Genomic DNA, 21,201 nt, shown 5'->3' on the forward strand with positions numbered 1-21,201 from the left:
AGGGGGCGGGGCCTCCTGCCGGGCCCCCACTCACCTCAGCTCCTGCCGCTCCTTCACCCAGGCGGCCAGCACCTGCCGCGACTCGGCGTCCTGGTAGGTCTGGGGGAGACGGGGGTGTGCCGGGTGTGAGTGGCCGGGGGCGGCCCCGCTGTGCCGCGCCCTGCCGCCGGGAGGCCCCCGCACCTGCATGCGCTCCAGCAGCCCCGTGAGCGCCTGCTGCCACGTCAACGAGTGCATATACTGCTCCGTGTTGATAATGCGGATCTCGCGCTCCAGCTCGGGGATGATGGCGCCCGTGCGCCAGCCGTGCCGCAGCATGAGGTCCTGGGGGGCCGGGGAGACCGGCCTCAGCAGCAGCCAGGAGAGCCCCCCACCTCCCCAGGGGGCCCCAGCCCCGGCCCCCCTTACCGCCAGGTCACTGTAGAGGTGGTCCCCGAAGTAGAGCACTCGGGGGCCGCGCCATTCCGTCAGCCGCAGGAAGTCAAACAGGTTTCCCTGGGGACGGGGGACACAGCTACGCCCACTGAGCCGCGTGGGCTCCCCTCCGGCTCCCCTCCGCCAGGCGTCCCCAGCCCCCAGAGGCAGCGAGGCCGGATGTAGGGCTGCCCTTTCCCGTGGCCTCGGGGCCCCTCTGGGCCCTGGCCCTAGCCGCCTCCCCTTCACACTCAGGAAGGGGGTCTGCCCGCGGCAGGAAGGCCTCCCCGCCCTGTGCCCTCACACCCATGCAAGCGACAGCCTGAGTCCACTCTGTGGGAAACAAACTGCAGCCGTGGCCCCGCAGCCAGCAGGCCACCCGGGCCCGAGCCCCGAGGGGCCCGGCAGACCAATGGCAGACTTCCCTGTGAGGTGCCTGCCCCTCCCGCGCCAAAGGCAGAGAAAAGATGAAAACAGCCAGGCTCCATCCAACACGGCAGAGGCGGCTGGTAGGGGAGCAGACACCGGGGTGGGCCGGGACAGCCTGCCCACGGGAGAGGCCTGGGGAGGTGAGAGCCACGGGGCAGACAGGTAAGGGGGCAAAGAGTGAGGTGCAGGGGACCCCAAGGAAGAGGGAAGTATGAGCGGGCCAAGTGCTGAGGATGTGCCAAGTTTGGCAGGAGACAGGCAGGGAGAGAACAGAGAAACCACATACGTGGTGAAATTTCAGAACATGAGGCTTAAACGAAAGTCTAAAACCTGCCAAAGAAGAAAACAGCGTTTCCCACAAAGGTGGAGTGACAGTTCTCAGGCTCAGCCAGGAGGCCAAGACAAGAGTGTCACCGTGACAGCTTCTGCCCAAGGGGGCTGCCAGCATGGGAGGCTGGGCAGGTGCAGGGCCGGGGTCCTGCCTGCAGGCTGGGCTCGGCACCAGGCAGCCCAAGGCTGCGGTACTGGCCTGACCCCCAACCCCGAACCACTGTCTCTAAGAAGCCCCAGCTCAGCCAGGATTTCCACATTCCATCCAGAGCCAAATACTTCATCACCTCCTGCTCACAGCCACCTAACACCTCCCCAACCAAGCACAAGGCCCCTTCTCACCTTCCTAGCCAACCAGGAAAAGGGGTCCTCAGAGGCCTGTGGGCCGCCCCAACTAGGCTGTCTGGCTGCAGCAGATGGCTCAGCCCCACTGAGTGGGCGCTTACTGAATGCCTGAGCTACTGAAGAGCTTCACAGCACATGTGAGGAGAGCATGGCACGGCGAGGCCAAGCATCGGGGCTGGGCCCCTACAGGCCCTGGGAGGGCCCACCCAGCTGGCTCTCACCTGCCGGTAGATCTTGCCCTTTTCCAGGCGGGTGATGCGGTCCCAGTGCAGCGAGCCCTTCTCATCAAGTTTCCTGAAAGGCCTAGGGTGGGTTCAAAGCCCTGGGGTGAGGTTCAACACCTGGTTCCCAGGCTGTGGGAGAACCACAGGTGGCATACCTGCCCGTCAGCACAGGGGTGCCCCTGCCCCAGGGACACAGAGCAGCAAGCACAAGCCCGTGCCCACCGCGGCCAGGCCTTACTTGCGTCGGTCGGTGAAGAAGCTGGGCTTGTCCGCCTGGACGATGACCACATCAAAGAGCTGGCGCCAGTCGGGACCCACCATGTGCCGCATTCCCTTGTCCCTGGGCAGAGAGGGCCCAAGTGGGGCAGGCGGCCGAGGGAGACTCCAGGCCTGTGCCACCCAACTCGAGTCCCTGTCCCGCTCCCTCCCCCCGCGGGGGCAGGGGAGCTTACACGAAGCTGAAAGGACTGTTGGTGATGAGGAACAGCTGCTTCCCATGGGCCACCAGGCGGCTCAGCACGGCGAACGTCTCGTCCCCTCGCAGGATGTACTTCTCTGGGAAGTACATGGGGTGGGAGAGAAGGGAGCGGTGAGGGCCAGCCCTGTGCCGGCCCCAGCAGCCACAGCAGGGCCCTGGCCCCCCTTACCCATGTCCCGCTCGATCCACTGGTACATGAGGCCCTTCACGTGCACGTCTCGGATGGCATCCTAGGGGCAGTGGAGGGACAGTGAGGCCTCACTGGAGCCCGGGACGGCCTGCCCTGCTGTGTCTGGGCTCCCTGTCCACGCCACCCTGGGGCGCAGGCCCAGGCCCTTACTGTGACGTCCTTGTAGAGGTGCGCTTGGTCAAACTCCAGGCCGTGGCCCAGGAAGTGGTCCACCACGCAGGAGAGCAGCGCCATCTCTGGCAGCGAGAAGATGTCCATGAACTGCTTGATAGAGGGGCCCTGGGGAAGGAGCGCTGGCTGAGCAAGCCTTCCAGCCCTGGAGACCCAAGGGCAGTGTGGCCCGGGGGTGAGGGCTGGGAGCCCTCCCCGGGCGTGCGCTGAGCGGGTGCCTACCTTGCCGTAGAATCCACTCATCTGGTAGAGGGGGATGTGCTGGGTGCCCCCGTAGAGCTCGATCACCTCTTCGTCTGGCACAGGCTGGAGGCCCCTGGGTGGGTGCACAGAGACCACCAGTCCAAAGTGGCGCCCTTGTGGGAGGTGGGGGCACGGGCAAGGCCAGGGTGGCACTGACCTGTAGGCTGTCCCCAGCTGCACGTAATGGAAGGCGTCAATCTTCATCAGAAGGCTCTAGGGGCACCACGGGAGCATATGGGCGGTGAGGCGGGAGCCCGCCAATGGCTCTGAGCCAGCCTTTTCTAGCCCACATGCCCCAGCTGGCTGGTAGCAAGGGGACCCCATGCTTGACAAAAGGAAGTGCGGCTTTGAGGCCACTACCGCCAGGAGACAGGTGGCTAAGAAAGCAGTTCCCACATGCCTCCGCTCACCTTCTGAATATCGTAGTGGAGGCCACGGATGGCAAAGCTGGGGTTGTAGTCATACTTCCGAATGCCTTCTGGGTACTGTTGGGGGAAATGAGGCCAGGCCTGAGCCAGCGGCGTTGGCACACCTGCTCGCCGGGCAGTTGCCTCGGGATCCATTGAGCCACCCACCCACCAAGGGCTGGTCTGGCCTCACCTTGTAGTGCTCAACCAGGATGTCGCGGGCGGCATTGAAGATCTCCGGGTGCAGCGTGTCCGAGTACTGGGCCAGGGTGTAGTCGTAGTCGAAGCCGTAGACCTCGACGTCGCGCAGGCTGATCTCATTGTTGGCATAGATGGCCGCGGGGTTCAGGAGACTGCAGACCTCGGGGGGCAGGAGGTCTACAGGAGGAGGTGCAAGTCTGAGGCGGACCCTGAGACACCCTAAGATGGGTGCTCTGAGCTCAGCATGCCAAACAGGCTCAGAGAAAAGTCCCCCGCCCAGGGTCACACAGGTGGGATAAGGGGCCGACGAGAACCAGGCGACCGCTCTGATGCAGCCCACCAGCTGCCCCTCCTCCAGCCTTTACAAGCCCCAGGGGACACCTGGCTACGCGCTGACCCTTTCCACTTGCCTGAAGCTGGGGTTGGGACTTAGGAACGTCATCGGGGTAGGAGTGCTGGGTGAGGCTGGAGCCGCTCAGCTCTGTGTGCCTGCCACAGGCCTCAGGGCGAGGCCCCTCTAATCAGGTTTCAGCCGCCTGCCAGCCACATAATAGCATTTGCCGCCTCTGAAACTGAACAGGACCCCATGGGGCTCCTGGGCACGGAAGCCTTCTGTCCCCTCTTTCTTGTTTGTAGCGAGGAGATGCCAGCCTCCATGGCCTTCCCTGGGTTCCAAAGGACAGACACAAACAGCTGCTAGTCTGGGAAGGCAAAGGATGCAGACTCCGGGCAGAGGCAGCTGAGAAACCCCCGAGGCCAGATCCGAAGAACTAGAGCAGCTCACCAAGAGCAGGAGGCGCTGGAGACGCGATTAAGGTGCAGGCCCTGCACACACCCCTAACAGCAACCCCACCCTTGAGCCACTCTAACAACTCCTCCCCAGTGCCTCCTGGGTTGGATGTGCGGTTGTTTTCCGGGGGCATAAACCTGCTGTCTCCCCCTTGGCCTGGCAAAGCAATCAAGCTGTTCTCTCCTACTTCACCCCAAACTCTCAGATTTGATTCTGCACTGGTGTGCAGAGGCTGAGTTTTCAGCATCAAATCTGGCCCCCAACATAGGGCTCACTTGAGAATGCATATAGTCAAAAGCTATGGTTTTTCCAGTAGTAACGCAGGATGTGAGAGTTGGAGCATAAAGAAGGCTGAGCGCTGAAGAATGGATGCTTTTGAACTGCGGTGCTGGAGAAGACTCTTCAGAGTCCCATGGACTGCAAGGAGGTCCAACCAGTCCATCCTAAAGGAAACCAACCCTGAACATTCATTGGAAGGACTGATGCTGAAGCTCCAATACTTTGGCCACCTGATGCAAAGAGCCAACTCTTTGGAAAAGACCGTGATGCTGGGCAAGACTGAGGCACAAGAAGAGGGCGACAGAGCATGAGATGGTCAGGAGCGCCACTGACTCAATGGACATGGATCTGAGCAAACCGTGAGAGAGCGGAGGGCAGGGGAGCTCGGCGTACTGCAGTCCATGCGGTTACTAAAGGTCAGACAGGACTTCAACTGAATAACAACATTTCCTACTTTAAATTAAATGTAATCAGTTGTAATTCTGTTATTGTAACTAAGTGTCCTTACACTGTAAGTTTCATTACATTGTAATCAGATCTTTAACCATGCCCTTCTAAGTCCTGTCACTTATAGACAGCTACTGTACTCTGATACTTTTGCAAAACTGCTTCATCTTCAAGAAAATTTATGGGAAGGAACTTCTGACAAATACAGGTCTCTAATAAACTTCATACCATGCCACTGAGCTGGGTGTACTGCTACACATGTGGTACTGTGTAACAACAGGATACAAGTGATAAAACGTGTGGCCTTTAGTGTCCTCATTAACATGCCTCTGAGCCTTCTCATGACACCTGATCGGTTTTCCCCCAACGTGGATTAACTAGGCACATATAAAAGAGATCCAGTACTGAGGGACATGATCTCCATCCAGGTTGAACTGGACGGATATTTTGATTATCAATGCTTTCTATTGAAAGATCTGCAATCAGAAGGGGAAGTGATAAAAATCTGCATGTATTGAGGTATGGGGAAGTCACTGGCTTATATTAACACATGGTTTAACTTTAAAAAGTGGCCTGTTTTGTGGCCTCTCACTATGCACTGTACATCTGCTTTGACACTGACGAGGGGAACGCATTTAAAAGTCAAAGTGGAGTAACAATGGTAAATCGAAGTGACCAGTGAGGATGTGACTTCAGACTCATTCCCGTGTTTTTATAAACTTGGAATTTCTGAGCTATGTCAGACTCGGGATGCCAAAAGGATTTAAAAATTCCCCCAACCTCCTCAAGATTTTAGCTAAAGACTGCAAGGATTACACCTGGATCAAGGTTGAGTAGAGCCCTTCACAGCCAAAAGGAAAGGCATCAGAAGTGACAAAAGTTCTTTTTAAGGACATTATTCCTAGGTGCGGCCTCCCCTCTCCTCTACAGAGTGACCCGTGGGCCTGCTTTCATCACAGAAATAACACAGACAGTACACAAAGCTCTAGGCACAAACTGGAAACTTCACTCAGCATGGAGGCCCCAACCTACAAGAAAGGCCGAAATGATGGACTGCGCCCTGAAGAAAACTCTCCCCAAGCTGTGCCAGGCAATGCACTGAAAAAGGAACGTTTTCCAGTTGTGGCTCTTAGAAGTGGGCTAGGATTGAGCCCCTGTGAAACGACATATGAAGGCCATTCCTGGCTTCTAAGAGTAGAGAGGGAAGCGTTTCGTGGTGCTGGAAAGCTGCGGTTAGATAACGGCATGTAAACCAGTGCAGGCAGGACGCACCCTCACACCACACAGACACGACGCCAGAAAACTCCTAGCAGAACAGCCTCTGATGAAAGTCGCACCCATGTTTTCTTAGGCCAGTTTCCCAAGACAATACAAATAAAAACAAAAATGAAGAAACGGGACCTAATCAAACTTACAAACTTTCGCATAGCAACCCACTCCAGTATTCTTGCTGGAGAATCCCATGGACGGAGGAGCCTGGCGGGCTACAGCCTACGGGGTCGCCAAGAGTCAGACACGACTAGAACATGGCAGGGCAACCAAGCGCCTGCACAGCTACTGAGCTCACACTGCAAATACCGAGCCCAGCTCGGCAATCATTGCGGCCCACTCGCCCTGAGCCCTTGACCCTCGACAAGAACAGCCACACCGTGCACCACAAGCGGAGAGCAGCCCCCCGCTCGCTGAAACTTGAGAAAGCCCGTGTGCAGCGCCGAAGACAAAGTGCGGCCAAAATAAATACATACAACCCACTTCCAAAGATGCATACACTCCTGCGTTCATGGCAACACCATACACACAGCCAAGACGCAGAAACACATCTCCACCGACAGAAGGGTGGGGGAAGATGTGGTGGGTGCGTGTGCCTACTTGCTCAGTCGTGTCCAACTCTTTGCAACCCCATGGAGTACAGCCCGCCAGCTTCCTCTGTCCACGGTATTCTCCAGGCAAGAATACTGGAGTGAGCAGTCTATCCCTTCTCCAGAGGATCTTCCCGACCCAGGAATCAAACCCGAGACTCCTGCATCGCAGGCAGGTTCGTTACCAGCGGAGCCACCGGGAAGCTCCTAAGATGTGGTGCGTTTATATGAAGGAACACGACTCGGACGTGGGAATAAAGGACAGAACAGTGCCGCTGAGGGCGCAACTAGAGGCTATGATGCTGAGTGAAGTCAGACAGGCAAAGAGCATTCGGCATCACTTACATGTGGAACCCACACAGGGCACGCAGAGAAGGCAGGCAGGGGAGGTGGGAGAGACAGAGGAACACGGGGCGGGGGCGGGGCGCTAGGGAGAAAGAGGGAGGGAAGAAAGGAGAAAGGCAGAGCGCCAGGGAGAGAGAGAAGGGAAGAAGTGAGGGAGAAACAGAGGAAGAAGGGGACAGAAAGACAGGGTGTGAGGGGGAAGGCGGAGTGACAGGGGAGATGGAAAGAGAGAGGGAGGGAGGCAGAGAGCCAGAGAGGGCGGGCAGGAGGTGGAGAGAAGGGGTGCGGTGAAGGGGGGGGGGCGGGGCAGGAGAAACAGTGGACTGGAGAGAGAAAAAGGGAGGGAGACACTGACAGGGAGAGAGAAAGAAAGGGGTGGGGGAGAGAGGGAGGAGAAGGGAAGGACAGACAGAGATAGGGAAGAAGGGAGAAAGGGAACAGAGACAGAAAGAGACCAGGAGACAGTCAGAGAGAGGCCAAGAGATATACAGGAAGAGACATACCGAGGAGGGAGGGAGAGAGAAAGCAGCAGAAAAGAGAGGGAGAAAGGTCAGGAGAGAAGGAGGGAGGAAGTGAGAGAAAGGGAAAGATAGAGGGAGGAAGTGAGGGAGAGGAAAGAGACAGGGCAAGAGAAACAGAATGAAAGACAGGGAAGAATCAGGGCACAAATGAACATACCTAAGAAACAGACTTTATCTTCTTGGGCTCCAAACTCACTGCAGATGGTGACTGCAGCCATGAAATTAAAAGACACTTGCTCCTTGGAAGAAAAGCTACGACCAACCTAGACAGCATATTAAAAAGCAAAGACATTACTTTGCTGACAAAGGTCTGTCTAAAGGCTATGGTTTTTCCAGTGGTCATACATGGATGTGAGAGTTGGACTGTAAAGAAAGCTGAGCACCGAAGAATTGATGCTTTTGAGCTGTGGTGTTGGAGAAGACTCGAGAGTCCCTTGGACTGCAAGGAGATCCAACCAGTCCATCCTAAAGGAGATCAGTCATGGGTGTTCATTGGAAGAACTGATGCTGAAGCTGAAACTCCAATACTTTGGCCACCTCATGCGAAGAGTTGACTCACTGGAAAAGACCCTGATGCTGGGAAAGACAGAGGGCAGGAGGAGAAGGGGAAGACAGAGGATGAGATAGTTGGATGGCATCTCCGGCTCGACGGAGATGAGTTTGAGCAAGATCTGGGAGCTGGTGACGGATAGGCAGGCCTGGCGTGCTGCCGTCCGTGGGGTTGCAAAGAATTGGACACGACAGAGCGACTGAACCGAACTGAAGAAACAGCCTCACAGACAGAACAGAGTTTTAGTTGCCAAGGGTGAGGGGAGGAGGGAAGGGATGGACTGGCAGTTCAGGGGTTAGGAGAAGCAAACTCTGACACTTAGAATGGACAGGGGATGCAGGTTAGATCCCTGGCTGGGAAACAAACACCCCACATGCCTTGGGGCAACTAAACCAACTCGTGACAACTAGAGAACCTGCTAGCCGCAACTATTGAGACCACGTGCTCTAAGCCCATGCTCCACAACAGGAGAAGGCCGAGAGCTGCAACTAGATAAAGTCCACATGCTAATGAAGACTCAGCTCACCCAAAGAAATAAATAAATGAAATCATATATTTAAAACAGTGGGGGAAAAAAAAAGGACTGAGGAGTACTGAGAGCAAAAATGGAAACCAGAGGTGAAGCACAGATGGTGGAGTAACTGGACAAAGAATTCACGTCTCCTAACACAGTGTAAAGAGCAGTATTGCATCGGAACCTGGAATGTCAGGTCCATGAATCAAGGCAAACTGGAAGTGGTCAAACAGGAGACGGCAAGAGTGAACGTCGACATCTAGGAATCAGCGAACTAAAATGGACTGGAATTGGTGAATTTAACTTAGATGAACATTGTATCTACTACTGCGGGCAGGAATCCCTCAGAAGAAATGGAGTAGCCATCATGCAACAAAAGAGTCCGAAACGCAGTACTTGGATGCAATCTCAAAAACGACAGAATGATCTCTGTTCGTTTCCAAGGCAAACCATTCACTATCACAGTAATCCAGGTCTAAGCCCCAGCGAGTAACGCTGAAGAAGCTGAAGTTGAACGGTTCTATGAAGACCTACAAGACCTTTTAGAACTAACACCCCAAAAAGATGTCCTTTTCATTATAGGGGACTGGAATGTAAAAGTAGGAAGTCAAGAAACACCTGGAGTAACAGGCAGATTTGGCCTCGGAGTACAGAATGAAGCAGGGCAAAGGCTAAAAGAGTTTTGCCAAGAGAATGCAGTGGTCATAGCAAGCAGCTCTTCCAACACCACAAGAGAAGATTCAACACATGGACATCACCAGATGGTCAAGATCGAAATCAGACTGATTATATTCTTTGCAGCCAAAGATGGAGAAGCTCTACACAGTCAGCAAAAACAAGACCGGGAGCTGACTGTGGCTCAGATCATGAATTCCTTATTGCCAAATTCAGACTTAAATGGAAGAAAGTAGGGAAAACCACTAGACCATTCAGGTATGACCTAAATCAAATCCCTTATGATTATACAGTAGAAGTGAGAAATAGGTTTAAGGGACTAGATCTGATAGATAGAGTGCCTGATGAACTATGGATGGAGGTTCATGACATTGTACAGGAGACAGGGATCAAGACCATCCCCATGGAAAAGAAATGCAAAAAAGCAAAATGGCTGTCTGGGGAGGCCTTACAAATAGCTGTGAAGAGAAGAGAAGCAAAAAGCAAAGGAGAAAATGAAAGATATAAGCATCTGAATGCAGAGTTCCAAAGAATAGCAAGAAGAGATAAGAAAGCCTTCCTCAGCGATCAATGCAAAGAAAGAGAGGAAAACAACAGAATGGGAAAGACTAGAGATCTCTTCAAGAAAATTAGAGATACCAAGGGAACGTTTCATGCAAAGATGGGCTCGATAAAAGACAGAAATGGTATGGACCTAACAGAAGCAGAAGATATTAAGAAGAGGTGGCAAAAATACACACAAGAACTGTACAAAAAAGATCTTCATGACCAAGATAATCACGATGGTGTGATCACTCACCTAGAGCCAGACATCCTGGAACGTGAAGTCAAGTGGGCCTTGGAAAGCATCGCTACAAACAGAGCTAGTGGAGGTGATGGAATTCCAGTTGAGCTGTTTCAAATCCTGAAAGATGATGCTGTGAAAGTGCTGCACTCAATATGCCAGCAAACTTGGAAAACTCAGCAGGGGCCACAGGACTGGAAAGGGTCAGTTTTCATTCCAATCCCAAAGAAAGGCAATGCCAAAGAATGTTCAAACTACCACACAATTGCACTCATCTTACATGCTAGTAAAGTAATGCTCAAAATTCTCCAAGCTAGGCTTCAACAATACATGAACCGTGACCTTCCAGATGTTCAAGCTGGTTTTAGAAAAGGCAGAGGAACCAGAGATCAAATTGCCAACATCTGCTGGATCATGGAAAAAGCAAGAGAGTTCCAGAAAAACATCTATTTCTGCTTTACTGACTATGCCAAAGCCTTTGACTGTGTGGATCACAATAAACTGTGGAAAATTCTGAAAGAGATGGGAATACCAGACCACCTGACCTGCCTCTTGAGAAACCTATATGCAGGTCAGGAAGCAACAGTTAGAACTGGACATAGAACAACAGACTGATTCCATATAGGTAAAGGAGTACGTCAAGGGTGTATATTGTCACCCTGCTTATTTAACTTATATTTAACTTATATGCAGAGACATGAGAAACGCTGGGCTGGAAGAAGCACAAGCTGGAATCAAGATTGCCAGGAGAAATATCAATAATCTCAGATATGCAGATGACACCACCCTTATGGCAGAAAGTGAAGAGGAACTAAAGAGCCTCTTGATGAAAGTGAAAGAGGAGAGTGAAAAAGTTGGCTTAAAGCTCAACATTCAGAAAACGAAGACCATGGCATCCAGTCCCATCACTTCATGGGAAATAGATGGGGAAACAGTGGAAACAGTGTCAGACTTTATTTTTGGGGGCTCCAAAATCACTGCAGATGGTGACTGCAACCATGAAATTAAAAGACGCTTACTCCTTGGAAGGAAAGTTACGACCAACCTAGATAGCATATTGAAAAGCAGAGATATTACTTAGCCAACAAAGGTCCGTCTAGTCAAGGCTATGGTTTTTCTAGTAGTCATGTATGGATGTGAGAGTTGGACTGTGAAGAAGGCTGAGTGCTGAAGAATTGATGCTTTTGAACTGTGGTGTTGGAGAAGACTCTTGAGAGTCCCTTGGACTGCAAGGAGATCCAACCAGTCCATTCTGAAGGAGATCAGCCCTGGGATTTCTTTGGAAGGAATGATGCTAAAGCTGAAATTCCAGTACTTTGGCCACCTCATGCGAAGAGTTGACTCATTGGAAAAGACCCTGATGCTGGGAGGGATTGGGGGCAGGAGGAGAAGGGGACGACAGAGGATGAGACGGCTGGATGGCATCACCGACTCGATGGACGTGAGTCTGAGTGAACTCCAGGAGTTGCTGATGGACAGGGAGGCCTGGCGTGCTGCAATTCATGGGGTCGCAAAGAGTCGGACACAACTGAGTGACTGAACTGAACTGAACACAGTGGCACCAACCAGGTGCTGGTGGGGGACCTCAGACACCTATGGGACTGGAGGAGCCCCCATGCAAGCAGGTAGGATGTGGTGGGGGAAGGAGGGAGGGAGGCAAAGCAGAGGCGGGGTTGGGGCACTCCGTGGGGTGGCTGGGGAAGCGAGGGGAACATGACAAGGGTCTCCCCAACCTGCTCAGGACCCAGGGAGCCTGCTGGGGTCCAGGGCCTGAATCTCCACCCTCAGGGCCCGTTTGGCTGTGCAGGTCTTGAGCCTAAGCCCAGCCTCCCAGGGCCTCTTCTGGCTATTTTCCTCTTGCTGGACTGCTTCTCTTTAGCTTTGTTGTTATTACATTTTTGTTTTTCTTATATATTTTTGGCCATGCCAGGAATCATACCTGCCCTGCGCCACCCCCCTACATTGGGAGCACAGAGTCTTAGCCACTGAACCACCAGGGAAGTCCCTATTTTTTATATTTTCTAGATTTATTATATTTTTAATTCATTTTTACTGTTCTCCTTGTGGTTTCTTATCTTTTTTTTTTTTTTTCAGCACTGTGTGACCTACGGGGTCATGGCTCCCAGGCCAGGGATCAGGCTTGAACTCCTGTGGTGGAAGCACTGAGTCTAAACCCCTGGACTAACAGAGACCCTCAGAATTCAGGCACTATTAATCAGAGTGAGCTCTACCAGAGGTCCTCACTGCAGCACTTACCTACGGCCTGCAATCTCCAGGGTTGGACGCCTCAGGCCAAACAACCAGCAAGACAAGAACACAGTCCCATCCATCAAATATAAAACATAGGGACAAAAAAATCTGGCACAGATGAAGGAGCAATGTAAAAAACTACAAGACCAAACAAATGAGGAGGAAATAGGCAAGCTACCTAAAAAAAAAAAAAAATCAGAGTAACGACAGTAGAGATGACCCTAAATCTCAAAAAGAGAATGGAGGCACAGGTCGAGGAAATCCAGACAGGTTTAACAAGGACCTAGAAGAACTAAAGAGCAAGCAAACAGTGATGAAAAACACAAGAAGGACTGGAATGGAAGATACACTGGAAGAGCAGGGTAACGAAACCAGAAGAACCAGTAAGTGAGAGGAAAGAATGGTGGAAAGAGTGCTGAGAAGCAGAAGAAAGAAAGAAGGCACCAAAATAAACGAGGACAGTCTCAGAGGCCTCTGGGACAACGTTAAACACACCAACATTCCAATCACAGGGGTCCTAGAAGGAGAGAAAGGGTCAGAGACAAATACCAGCAGGGATGACAGTTGAAAACTTGCCTAACACGGGAAACAGTCAAGTCCAGACAGTTCCAAACAGGATAAATCCAAGGAGATACACGAAGAGACAAATATTCATCAAACTAACAACAACCACAAAAGCAGCAAGGTTAAAGCAACAGAAACAGGCAAGAGACTCTCCATCAGGTTATCAGCTGATTTTCCGCAGAGACTCTGCAAGACAGATGGGATGGTAGGACATGTTTAAAGTGATGAAATCTCCATCAGGTTACCAGCTGATTTTCCGCAGAGACTCTGCAAGACAGATGGGATGGTAGGGCATGTTTAAAGTGATGAAATCTCCATCAGGTTATCAGTTGATTTTCCGCAGAGACTCTGCAAGACAGATGGGATGGTAGGACATGTTTAAAGTGATGAAAGGGAGAGAAAGTGCAACCAAGATTACGCTGCCCAGCAAGGATATCATTCAGATTCCAGGGAGAAATCAATAGCTTTACAGACAAGAGACTTCTCAGGTGTTTAAAACCCAGCACTTCCAATACAGGGGCCATGGGCTGCATCCCTGGGGGATGGGGTCAAGGAACTTAGATCCCACATCCTGCACAGCTCTGGCAGAAATAAAACGTAAAAAACCTTTACAAACAAGCAAAAGCTAAGGGAATTCAGCACCACCAAAGGTTTACAAGAAATTCTTAAGGAACTTCTCTAGGCTGAAAACACAAGAAACCGACCCACAAAACAGTAAGAAAATGGTAAAAGGAACATGCATGTTGTTGTCTACAAGGGACCTACATCAGACTTTGGGACACATACAGATTGAAAAGGAGGGGATGAAAAAAGATATTCCATGCAAATGGAAATCAAAAGAACGCTGGAATAGCATCATTCATATCAGGTAAAATAGACTTTAAATAAAGACTGTTACAAGAGACAAGGAAAGTCCCACAAGGAGGTATGAGGTGAGGTGAGGTGAGGTATAACAATTATAAATATTTATTCACTCAAGACAGGAGCAGTTCAATGTATAAGGCAAATGCTAATCGTCATAAAAGGGGGAATCGAAATTAACGCAATCATGTAGTGATGAGTGTAGTGTGCTAAGTCACTCAGTCATGCCCGACTGCTTGTGACTCCATGCCAGGCTCCTGCCCATGGAATCCTCCAGGCAAGAATAATGGAGTGGAGAGCCATTCCCTTCTCTAGGGGATCTTCTAGACCAAGGTTTGAACCCAGGTCTCCTGCACTGCAGACAGATTTTTTACTGTCTGAGCCACCAGGGAAGCCCAACACAATTACAGTGAAGGATTTTAACACTCCCCTTACACCAATGGACAAATCATCCAGACAGAAAATAAGTAAACACAATCTTTAATTAACACAATAGACCGGATAGACTTAATTGATATTGATGAACATTCCACTCAAAAGTTGCAGAATGCACTTTCTCTCAGGCGCACATGACACATTCTCCAGCACAGATCACATCTTGGGTTTTAAATCAAACCTCACTAAATTTAAGAAAATGGAAATCACATCAAGCATCTTTTCTGATCACAGAATTATGAAAATAGAAACCAATTACAGGGGAAAAGACCAAACTATGAAAAACACAAAAACACATGGAGGATAAACAACACGCCACTAAATAAGCCAGAGATCACTAGAGACAACAAACCACACAGAGGACGCCCCGCTGGCCCAGTGGTTAAGACCTGCCTGCCAGGGAGCCTGGGCTTGATCCCGGGTCTGGGAGGATTCCACATGCCACAGGGCAACTAAGCCCGTGCGTCCCAACTACGGAGCCCACATGCCGGAAACACTGGGCCCACGCCTCCCAACTGCTAAAGTCCACACAGTCCGGAGCCTGTGCGCCTCCACCACTGGGCCTGCTTGCTGCAATTGCAGAAACCGACGAGGCCTAGAGACCACGCTCCAGAGCTAGAGAGGGGCCCTCACACGCAACCAGAGAGGGGCCCCCACACACAACCAGAGAGGGGCCCCCACACAACCAGAGAGGGGCCACAACACACAACCAGAGAGGGCCCCCACATGCAACCAGAGAGGGCCCCCACACGCAACCAGAGAGGGGCCCCCACACACAACCAGAGAGGGGCCCCCCCATGCAACTAGAGAGGAGCCTCGCTTACTGCAGCTTGAGAAAGCCCACCCGCATCAACAAAGACCCAGTGCAGCCATAAATGAATAAACAAACTAATTCAGAAAGATACATGCACCCCTATGTCCACGCAGCACAACACACAGAAGCCAAGACACGGAAACAGCTTAAATTCCCATGGACAGGTGAACGGATATCGATGTGGTACATGGACACAACGGAGCGCTGCTCAGCCATAAAACAGAACAAAACAACGTCACCCGAAGCCAACATGGGTGCGCTGAGAGATCATCACACTGAGTGAGGTGAGTCAGAAAGACCCAATGCCGTATGACGTCACTGACATGCAGACTATAAAACAGGGCAAGCAGAGAGAGAGGGAGGAAGAAGAGAAGGAGAAAGAACCAGAGAGAAAATGGGAGAGAAAGAGGAAGGTGGGAGAGAGGAAGAAAGGGAGACGAGGAGACCCCGACAGAGGCAGGGAGGGAAGGAGCTAGGGAGGAAGGGAGAGGGAAGGAGAAAGACAGAAGAGAGAGAGATGGAGAAGGAGGCAGAGAAAGAGGTGGGGGAGAGACACGGTGGGGGTGAGGGCAGGAATGAGCGGGGCGGGGGGGACAGACAGGGAGAGAAGAAAGGACACAGAGAGGAAAGATGGGAAGTGAGAGAAAGATAAACCACAGAGACAGGAAGAGAGACTGAAGGAGTGAGAATTAAAGGGTGACAGAGGCAGAGAGAGAAAGAGCAAGGGAGAAAGAAGAGACAGAGGGAAGGAGGGAGAGAGAGGCAGGGCAGGACAGAGAGAGAGAAAAGGAGGTGATGAGAAAGAGAGGGAGGTTCGGGAGGAGGGAAGGGAGAGGCAAAGGAGAACAGAGAGACGGAGGAGGGAGGAGAGCAGTGAGGAAGAGGGCCGAGGGGAGAGGAGGAGAAAAAGGGCGAGAGAGGCAGAAAGAGGAGAGAGCAAGGGAGAAAGAAACACAGGGCAGGAGAGGGAGACGGGGGAGAGCGAGGGAAAAAGAAACAAGAGACGCAGGGAGAGAGCCGGGACAGAGACCACGGCGGGCGCGCGGGAGAGGGAGGCATGGGAAAGCAAATGGACAGTCTGGTTTAGGCTTCGGAGACCAAGCAGAGCAGACCCCTGACCCCGTCTAAGACTGCAAGCCTGGCACCTCAGATAAGATAGGGGACGGATCTCGAAATGGGATCGTTGAGCCCATGGAGGGATTTGGCCAACGAGGTCCCAGGCTTAACAACATTCCAAGTTTTACAGAACAAAGCAAACAGCATTAAGATGAAACCAGAGCTGCTATTTTCTCACAGATTGACCAGGATGTGTTTGCATCATCGGGAACCCAAACTGCAATTTTGTTGCTGCTGGTCTTTGGTTTAAAATTAATTGCTGACTCGAGAAAGTATTAAATATTAACATTTACACTAAGTTTTGTTTTTTATTATCACTTACTGCTTAATTACTTTTTCACTAATTCTTGTTTTTAAATTAATTTTAATTGGAGGCTACTTACTTTGCAATATTGTATTGGTTTGGCCATACATCAACATGAATCGCCATGGGTGTCCATGTGCTCCCCATCCTGAACCCCCCTCCCACCTCCCTCTCCATCCCATCCCTGTGGGTCGTCCCAGCGCACCAGCCCTGAGCACCCTGTCTCATGCATTGAACCTGGACTGGCGATCTGTTTCACATATGGTAATATACATGTTTCAATGCTGTTCTCTCAGATCATCCCAGCCTCGCCTTCTCCCACAGAGTCCAAAAGACTGTTCTTTACATCTGTGTCTCTTTTGCTGTCTCACATATGGGGTCATCGTTACCATTTTTGAAGTCTCACCCAAGGAGGGGGCCTGCTGCCTAGGACCTTTCCCCCACTGGGAATCCAGATGTGCTGTGTCACGGACTTCCCAGTGCTGTTCAGGTGTGGACGTTGGTCAAAACCCACTTTGGAGAGGTGTCTTCCGCTGTTTCTATTTGTCTTTTCTTGTGATGTTAGTATATTGAAAGTACGCTAGATAATTCTCTAATGAATATGGGTATCACTCACTTGTATATAATGAGTGGCTGCTTTTGTTAACACACCCTTTGAAGCTGAGATGAAAGTGAAAATTTTCTGCAAAACAGGAGGTGGAGAGAGAGGGAGGGAGAGAGGGAGAAGCAGGAAGAGCAAAAGAGAGAAAGACTAAGAGAGGGAGAAACAGGCAGAGAGAGACAGAGAAAGAGAGTGACGCAGGGAGAGGTCAAAAGACATGGAGGCGAGGAGAAAGAGAGACGAGGAATGAAAAGAGAAACGGGGGACGAGAGAGAAATATAGGAGGAAGAGACTGAGGGGGTGGGGAGCAGGGAGAAAGGGAAAGAGAGAAAGAAAAGGGAGCATGGGAGGAAGGGAGACGAGAGGTTGACAGGGAGGTAGAAAGGGAGGTAGGGAGAAAGAGAGACAGAAAGACGGAAGGAGGGAGGCAGAGGGGGAGAGAGACAGAGACAGACCAGGAGAGAGGGAGGCAGAAAGAAAAAGAAAGAGACGGGGAGGGAGGGAGAAAGAGACAGGGCAAAAGAGAGTGCCAGAAACTGCTAACAGCGAGGGGGAAACCCAGCACACCGGAACACACCTGGGAAAAGGCCTCATAGACACAACAGACTTTGAGTTGCCAAGCGGGCAGGAGTACGGAGGGGATGGGCTGGGAGTTCCGGCTTAACAGGGACGTCTGCCTTTCGATGCAGGGGATGCAGGTTACACCCCTGGTTGGGGAACGAACGCCCCACAGGCAACTGCAGAACCTGGGAGCCCCAGTACGGAGTCCAGGCGCTTTAGAACCCATGCTCCGCAGGAAGACCGCGAGCTGCAGCTGGAGAGGCCCATACACTGTAAAGAGGACTCGGTTCAGCCAAAACAGGGATGGATGAACAGCCGGACTGCACTGTCCAGTGCAGGAGACTCAATTCAACCTCTTGGGATAAACCCTAATGGAAAGGAACATTAAAAAGAATGGATACATGTGTGAACAGAGCTACCTTACTGTACAGCAGAAATTAAAACACTGTAAATCAACTATACTTCAATGAAATAAATACAAATAGCTAGACAGCTTTAAAAAAGAGAAGTATTTCTAACACGAGAGGTAGAACTAAACAGCATGTACGACAGGCTGGTCAACGTCAGCCACGTGCCTGAGTGCGCGTCCCCAGGCCTCCCCTCACCTGGAAGCTCCCTGGCAGCCCTTCGCAGGCAGGAGCCGGTGCTGCTGGGGCTGTGGGAACAGCCAGGACTGAGCAGCCGCTGGAAGAGAAATGGAAGGGGCCCGACCCCGTTCCTCTTTCCACTCACGCTCCTCTAAACCTGGATGGAGTAAAACCGTGGGTACATCACTCTAGCGCAAGAAGGTACCAAGGGCTGACCTGTCAGGCCTGCCTACAGCCAGCAAACAACCTCCTGAGAAGTGGACATCTCGCCCTTTGGGAAACCTTGAGGATTAGTTGCAAGCCGAACGGGAGTCTTGTTTTCTTACGCTTTCTCACGGGCTTCCCTGCTGGCTCAGGCAGTAATGAATCTGTCTGCTATGCAGGAGACCCCGGTTCAACCCCTAGATCGGGAAGATCCCCTGGGGGAGGAAATGGCAGCCCACTCCAGTCTTCTTGCCTGGGAAATCTCACAGAGGAGCCTGGCAGGCTACAGTCCATGGGGTCGCAAAGAGTCGGCCACGACTGAGCGACTAACACTCTCACGCTTTCTCACACCTTTTACCTTTCCCACCAAACGACAGATTCAGGGATTTCCCCAGTAGTCCAGCAGCTAAGGCACCACGGTCCAATGCAGAGGGCTCTGGGTTTGATCCCTGGTTGGGGAACTAGATCCCACCTGCTGCAACTAAGCCTGTGAATTCTAGAGCCCTCACGACACAGCTGGAGAAGCCCGCGTGCTACAATGAACAGCTGTGCACGCGCGGAGCCCCCACTACAGCCAAGATAAACAAGAAACAAAGCCCCACGCGACAGATAACCCTAACTGCTGGCACGCCGGGCTTCCTACTTCCGGCCTTCGGTGCGCCTGGGTGCGCTTCCCTCTTCCAGGGAGTGGTTTGGGAACAACTGGCAGCGACAAGTCTCCCTGTGAAGGGAGGGGCAGATCAGGCAGACTCCTGAACCTGAGGAAACAGCTACTCCCAGTCCCGCGCCACAGCCGCCACTCCTCCAGCTGGGTCTGCGGCACCAAGATGGCGCCTCAGGACTGAGACTGTCATCACACAGCCCTCGGAGGTAGGACTTGGAATCAAGTATTTCTAATTCAGTCTCCAGTGCCCCGAATTTAGGCAGCACTGCAGGCCCCCCCCCCCCCCCCCGCCCCGCCAGGAAGTAGCCAGAGTAGGTGCCTCTCTGTTTCCTGAAAGATTCAGGGAAAGATAAAACTGAAGTGGGGATTAAAACTGAGTCCCCTTAACAATGACTTCCTCTATCAGCAATGATTATTCCTTCTATTGTCCAGTGTCTGTTCTCAAGATTGAGGAGGTCAGGACTTCCCTGGTGGCTCAGTGATAAAGAATCCATCCCGCCAAGCCAGGATACACGGGCTCCATCCCTGATCTGGAAATACTGCACGTGCTGCGGAGCAGCTGAGAACGCACCCCACAACCGCCGAGCCCGTGCTCCAGAACGAGAAGCCCATGCACTGCAAGCGCAGAGTAGCCCCTGCTCTCCACAGCAAAAGCCCGGGCAGCACCGAAGACCCAGCACAGCCAGAAATGAGAAACAGAGCCATGCTTTTTTTTAGAAGTAGGAAAAAAAGACTGCGGAGTACTCAGAACAAAACCGGATACCAGAAGTGGGGTAAAGACGGTGCAGGAGAACAGGGAACAGCGCCAACCAGGTGCTAGCGGGGAGCTCGGACACATAAGAGGGCTGCAGGAGTTTCCTTGCAACCAGGGAGGATGTGGTGGAGGAGATAGCTCAGAGGGTAAAGAATCCGTCTGCAGCGCGTGAGACCCGAGTTCGGTCCCTGGGTCGGGAAGATCTGATGGAGAAAGGATAGGCTACCCTTACCAGTATTCCTGGGCTTCCCTCATGGCTCGGCTGGTAGAGTCCACCTGGGTTTGATACCTGGGTTGGGAAGATCCCCTCAAGAAGGGAAAGGGAAAGGGTACCCAGTCCAGTATTCTGCCCTGGGTCCCTGTACAGTCCATGGACATGACTGAGAAACTTTCACTTTCACCCATGCTGCAGTGATCAGCAGGGTAGGGGACAGACCTTTGGAGGGACAGAGACAAGCTGGGAAGCACCTTCCCCACCTGCTCAGGACCTGGGAAGCCAGCTGGGGTCCAGGGCCTGAGTCTCTACCCCTCAGGGTCCCCCATGGCTGTGCAGGTCCTGGGCCTAAAGCCTCCCCCCACCCCGCCCAGCGCCTTTGCTAGCTACTTCCCTCCTATTGTGATTCTCTTTAACTTTGTTGTTATGTTTTTCACTTTTTAAAATATATTTTCTACTTTTTAATTTTTTACTCCTTGTTACTGTTCTGCTCCTTATTTGCTGTTTTTTTGGCATCACTGTGTGACCTGCAGCATCGTGGTTCCCAGGCTAGGGATCAGGCCTGAGCTCCTGTGGCGGGAACACCAAGCCCAAAGCCACGGACTAACAGAGAACCTCAGGCGCCAGACAACATCAATCAGAGTGAGTTCACCCAGAGGCTCTCATCTCCGTACCAGGACCCAGCTCAACCCACGGCCTGCAAACTCCAGGGCTGGACACTGCAGGCCAAACAACCAGCAAGACAGGAACACAGTCCTGTCGACATTAATCAGAGTGAGTTCACCCAGAGGTTCTCATCTCCGTACCAGGACCCGGCTCAACCCACGGCCTGCAAACTCCAGTGCTGGACACTGCAGGCCGAACAACCAGCAAGACAGGAACACAGTCCCGCCCATCAAAAAAAAAAAAAAAAAAACAAGAGAGATGACAAAAAATATGGTACAGACAAAGGAGCAATGTAAAAACTTACAAGACAAAATAAATGAAGAGGAAACAGGCAACCTACCTGAGAAAGAGTTCAGAGCATGACGGGAAAAATGATCCTAAATCTCAGAAACAGAACGGAGGCACAGACT

At 52.0% G+C, this 21,201-nt stretch overlaps 1 protein-coding gene across 1 annotated transcript in view; it reads right to left on the reverse strand.

The window, feature by feature from the left end:
* Positions 1-21,201, reverse strand: part of NT5DC2 (5'-nucleotidase domain containing 2) — a 51,043-nt gene that overhangs the window by 371 nt on the left and 29,471 nt on the right. The window contains exons 2-13 of the mRNA XM_052649911.1: positions 3,425-3,609; positions 3,235-3,309; positions 2,982-3,037; positions 2,804-2,897; positions 2,561-2,689; positions 2,390-2,450; positions 2,195-2,297; positions 1,981-2,082; positions 1,740-1,821; positions 409-495; positions 184-324; positions 35-99 (exon numbers count right to left, since the gene is read on the reverse strand). Coding sequence (XP_052505871.1) covers positions 35-99; positions 184-324; positions 409-495; positions 1,740-1,821; positions 1,981-2,082; positions 2,195-2,297; positions 2,390-2,450; positions 2,561-2,689; positions 2,804-2,897; positions 2,982-3,037; positions 3,235-3,309; positions 3,425-3,609 — 1,180 coding nt within the window. The remainder of the gene's footprint in view (positions 1-34; positions 100-183; positions 325-408; positions 496-1,739; positions 1,822-1,980; positions 2,083-2,194; positions 2,298-2,389; positions 2,451-2,560; positions 2,690-2,803; positions 2,898-2,981; positions 3,038-3,234; positions 3,310-3,424; positions 3,610-21,201) is intronic.

Source organism: Budorcas taxicolor, chromosome 1 (assembly GCF_023091745.1).
Source record: "Budorcas taxicolor isolate Tak-1 chromosome 1, Takin1.1, whole genome shotgun sequence".
Taxonomy (NCBI): domain Eukaryota; kingdom Metazoa; phylum Chordata; class Mammalia; order Artiodactyla; family Bovidae; genus Budorcas; species Budorcas taxicolor.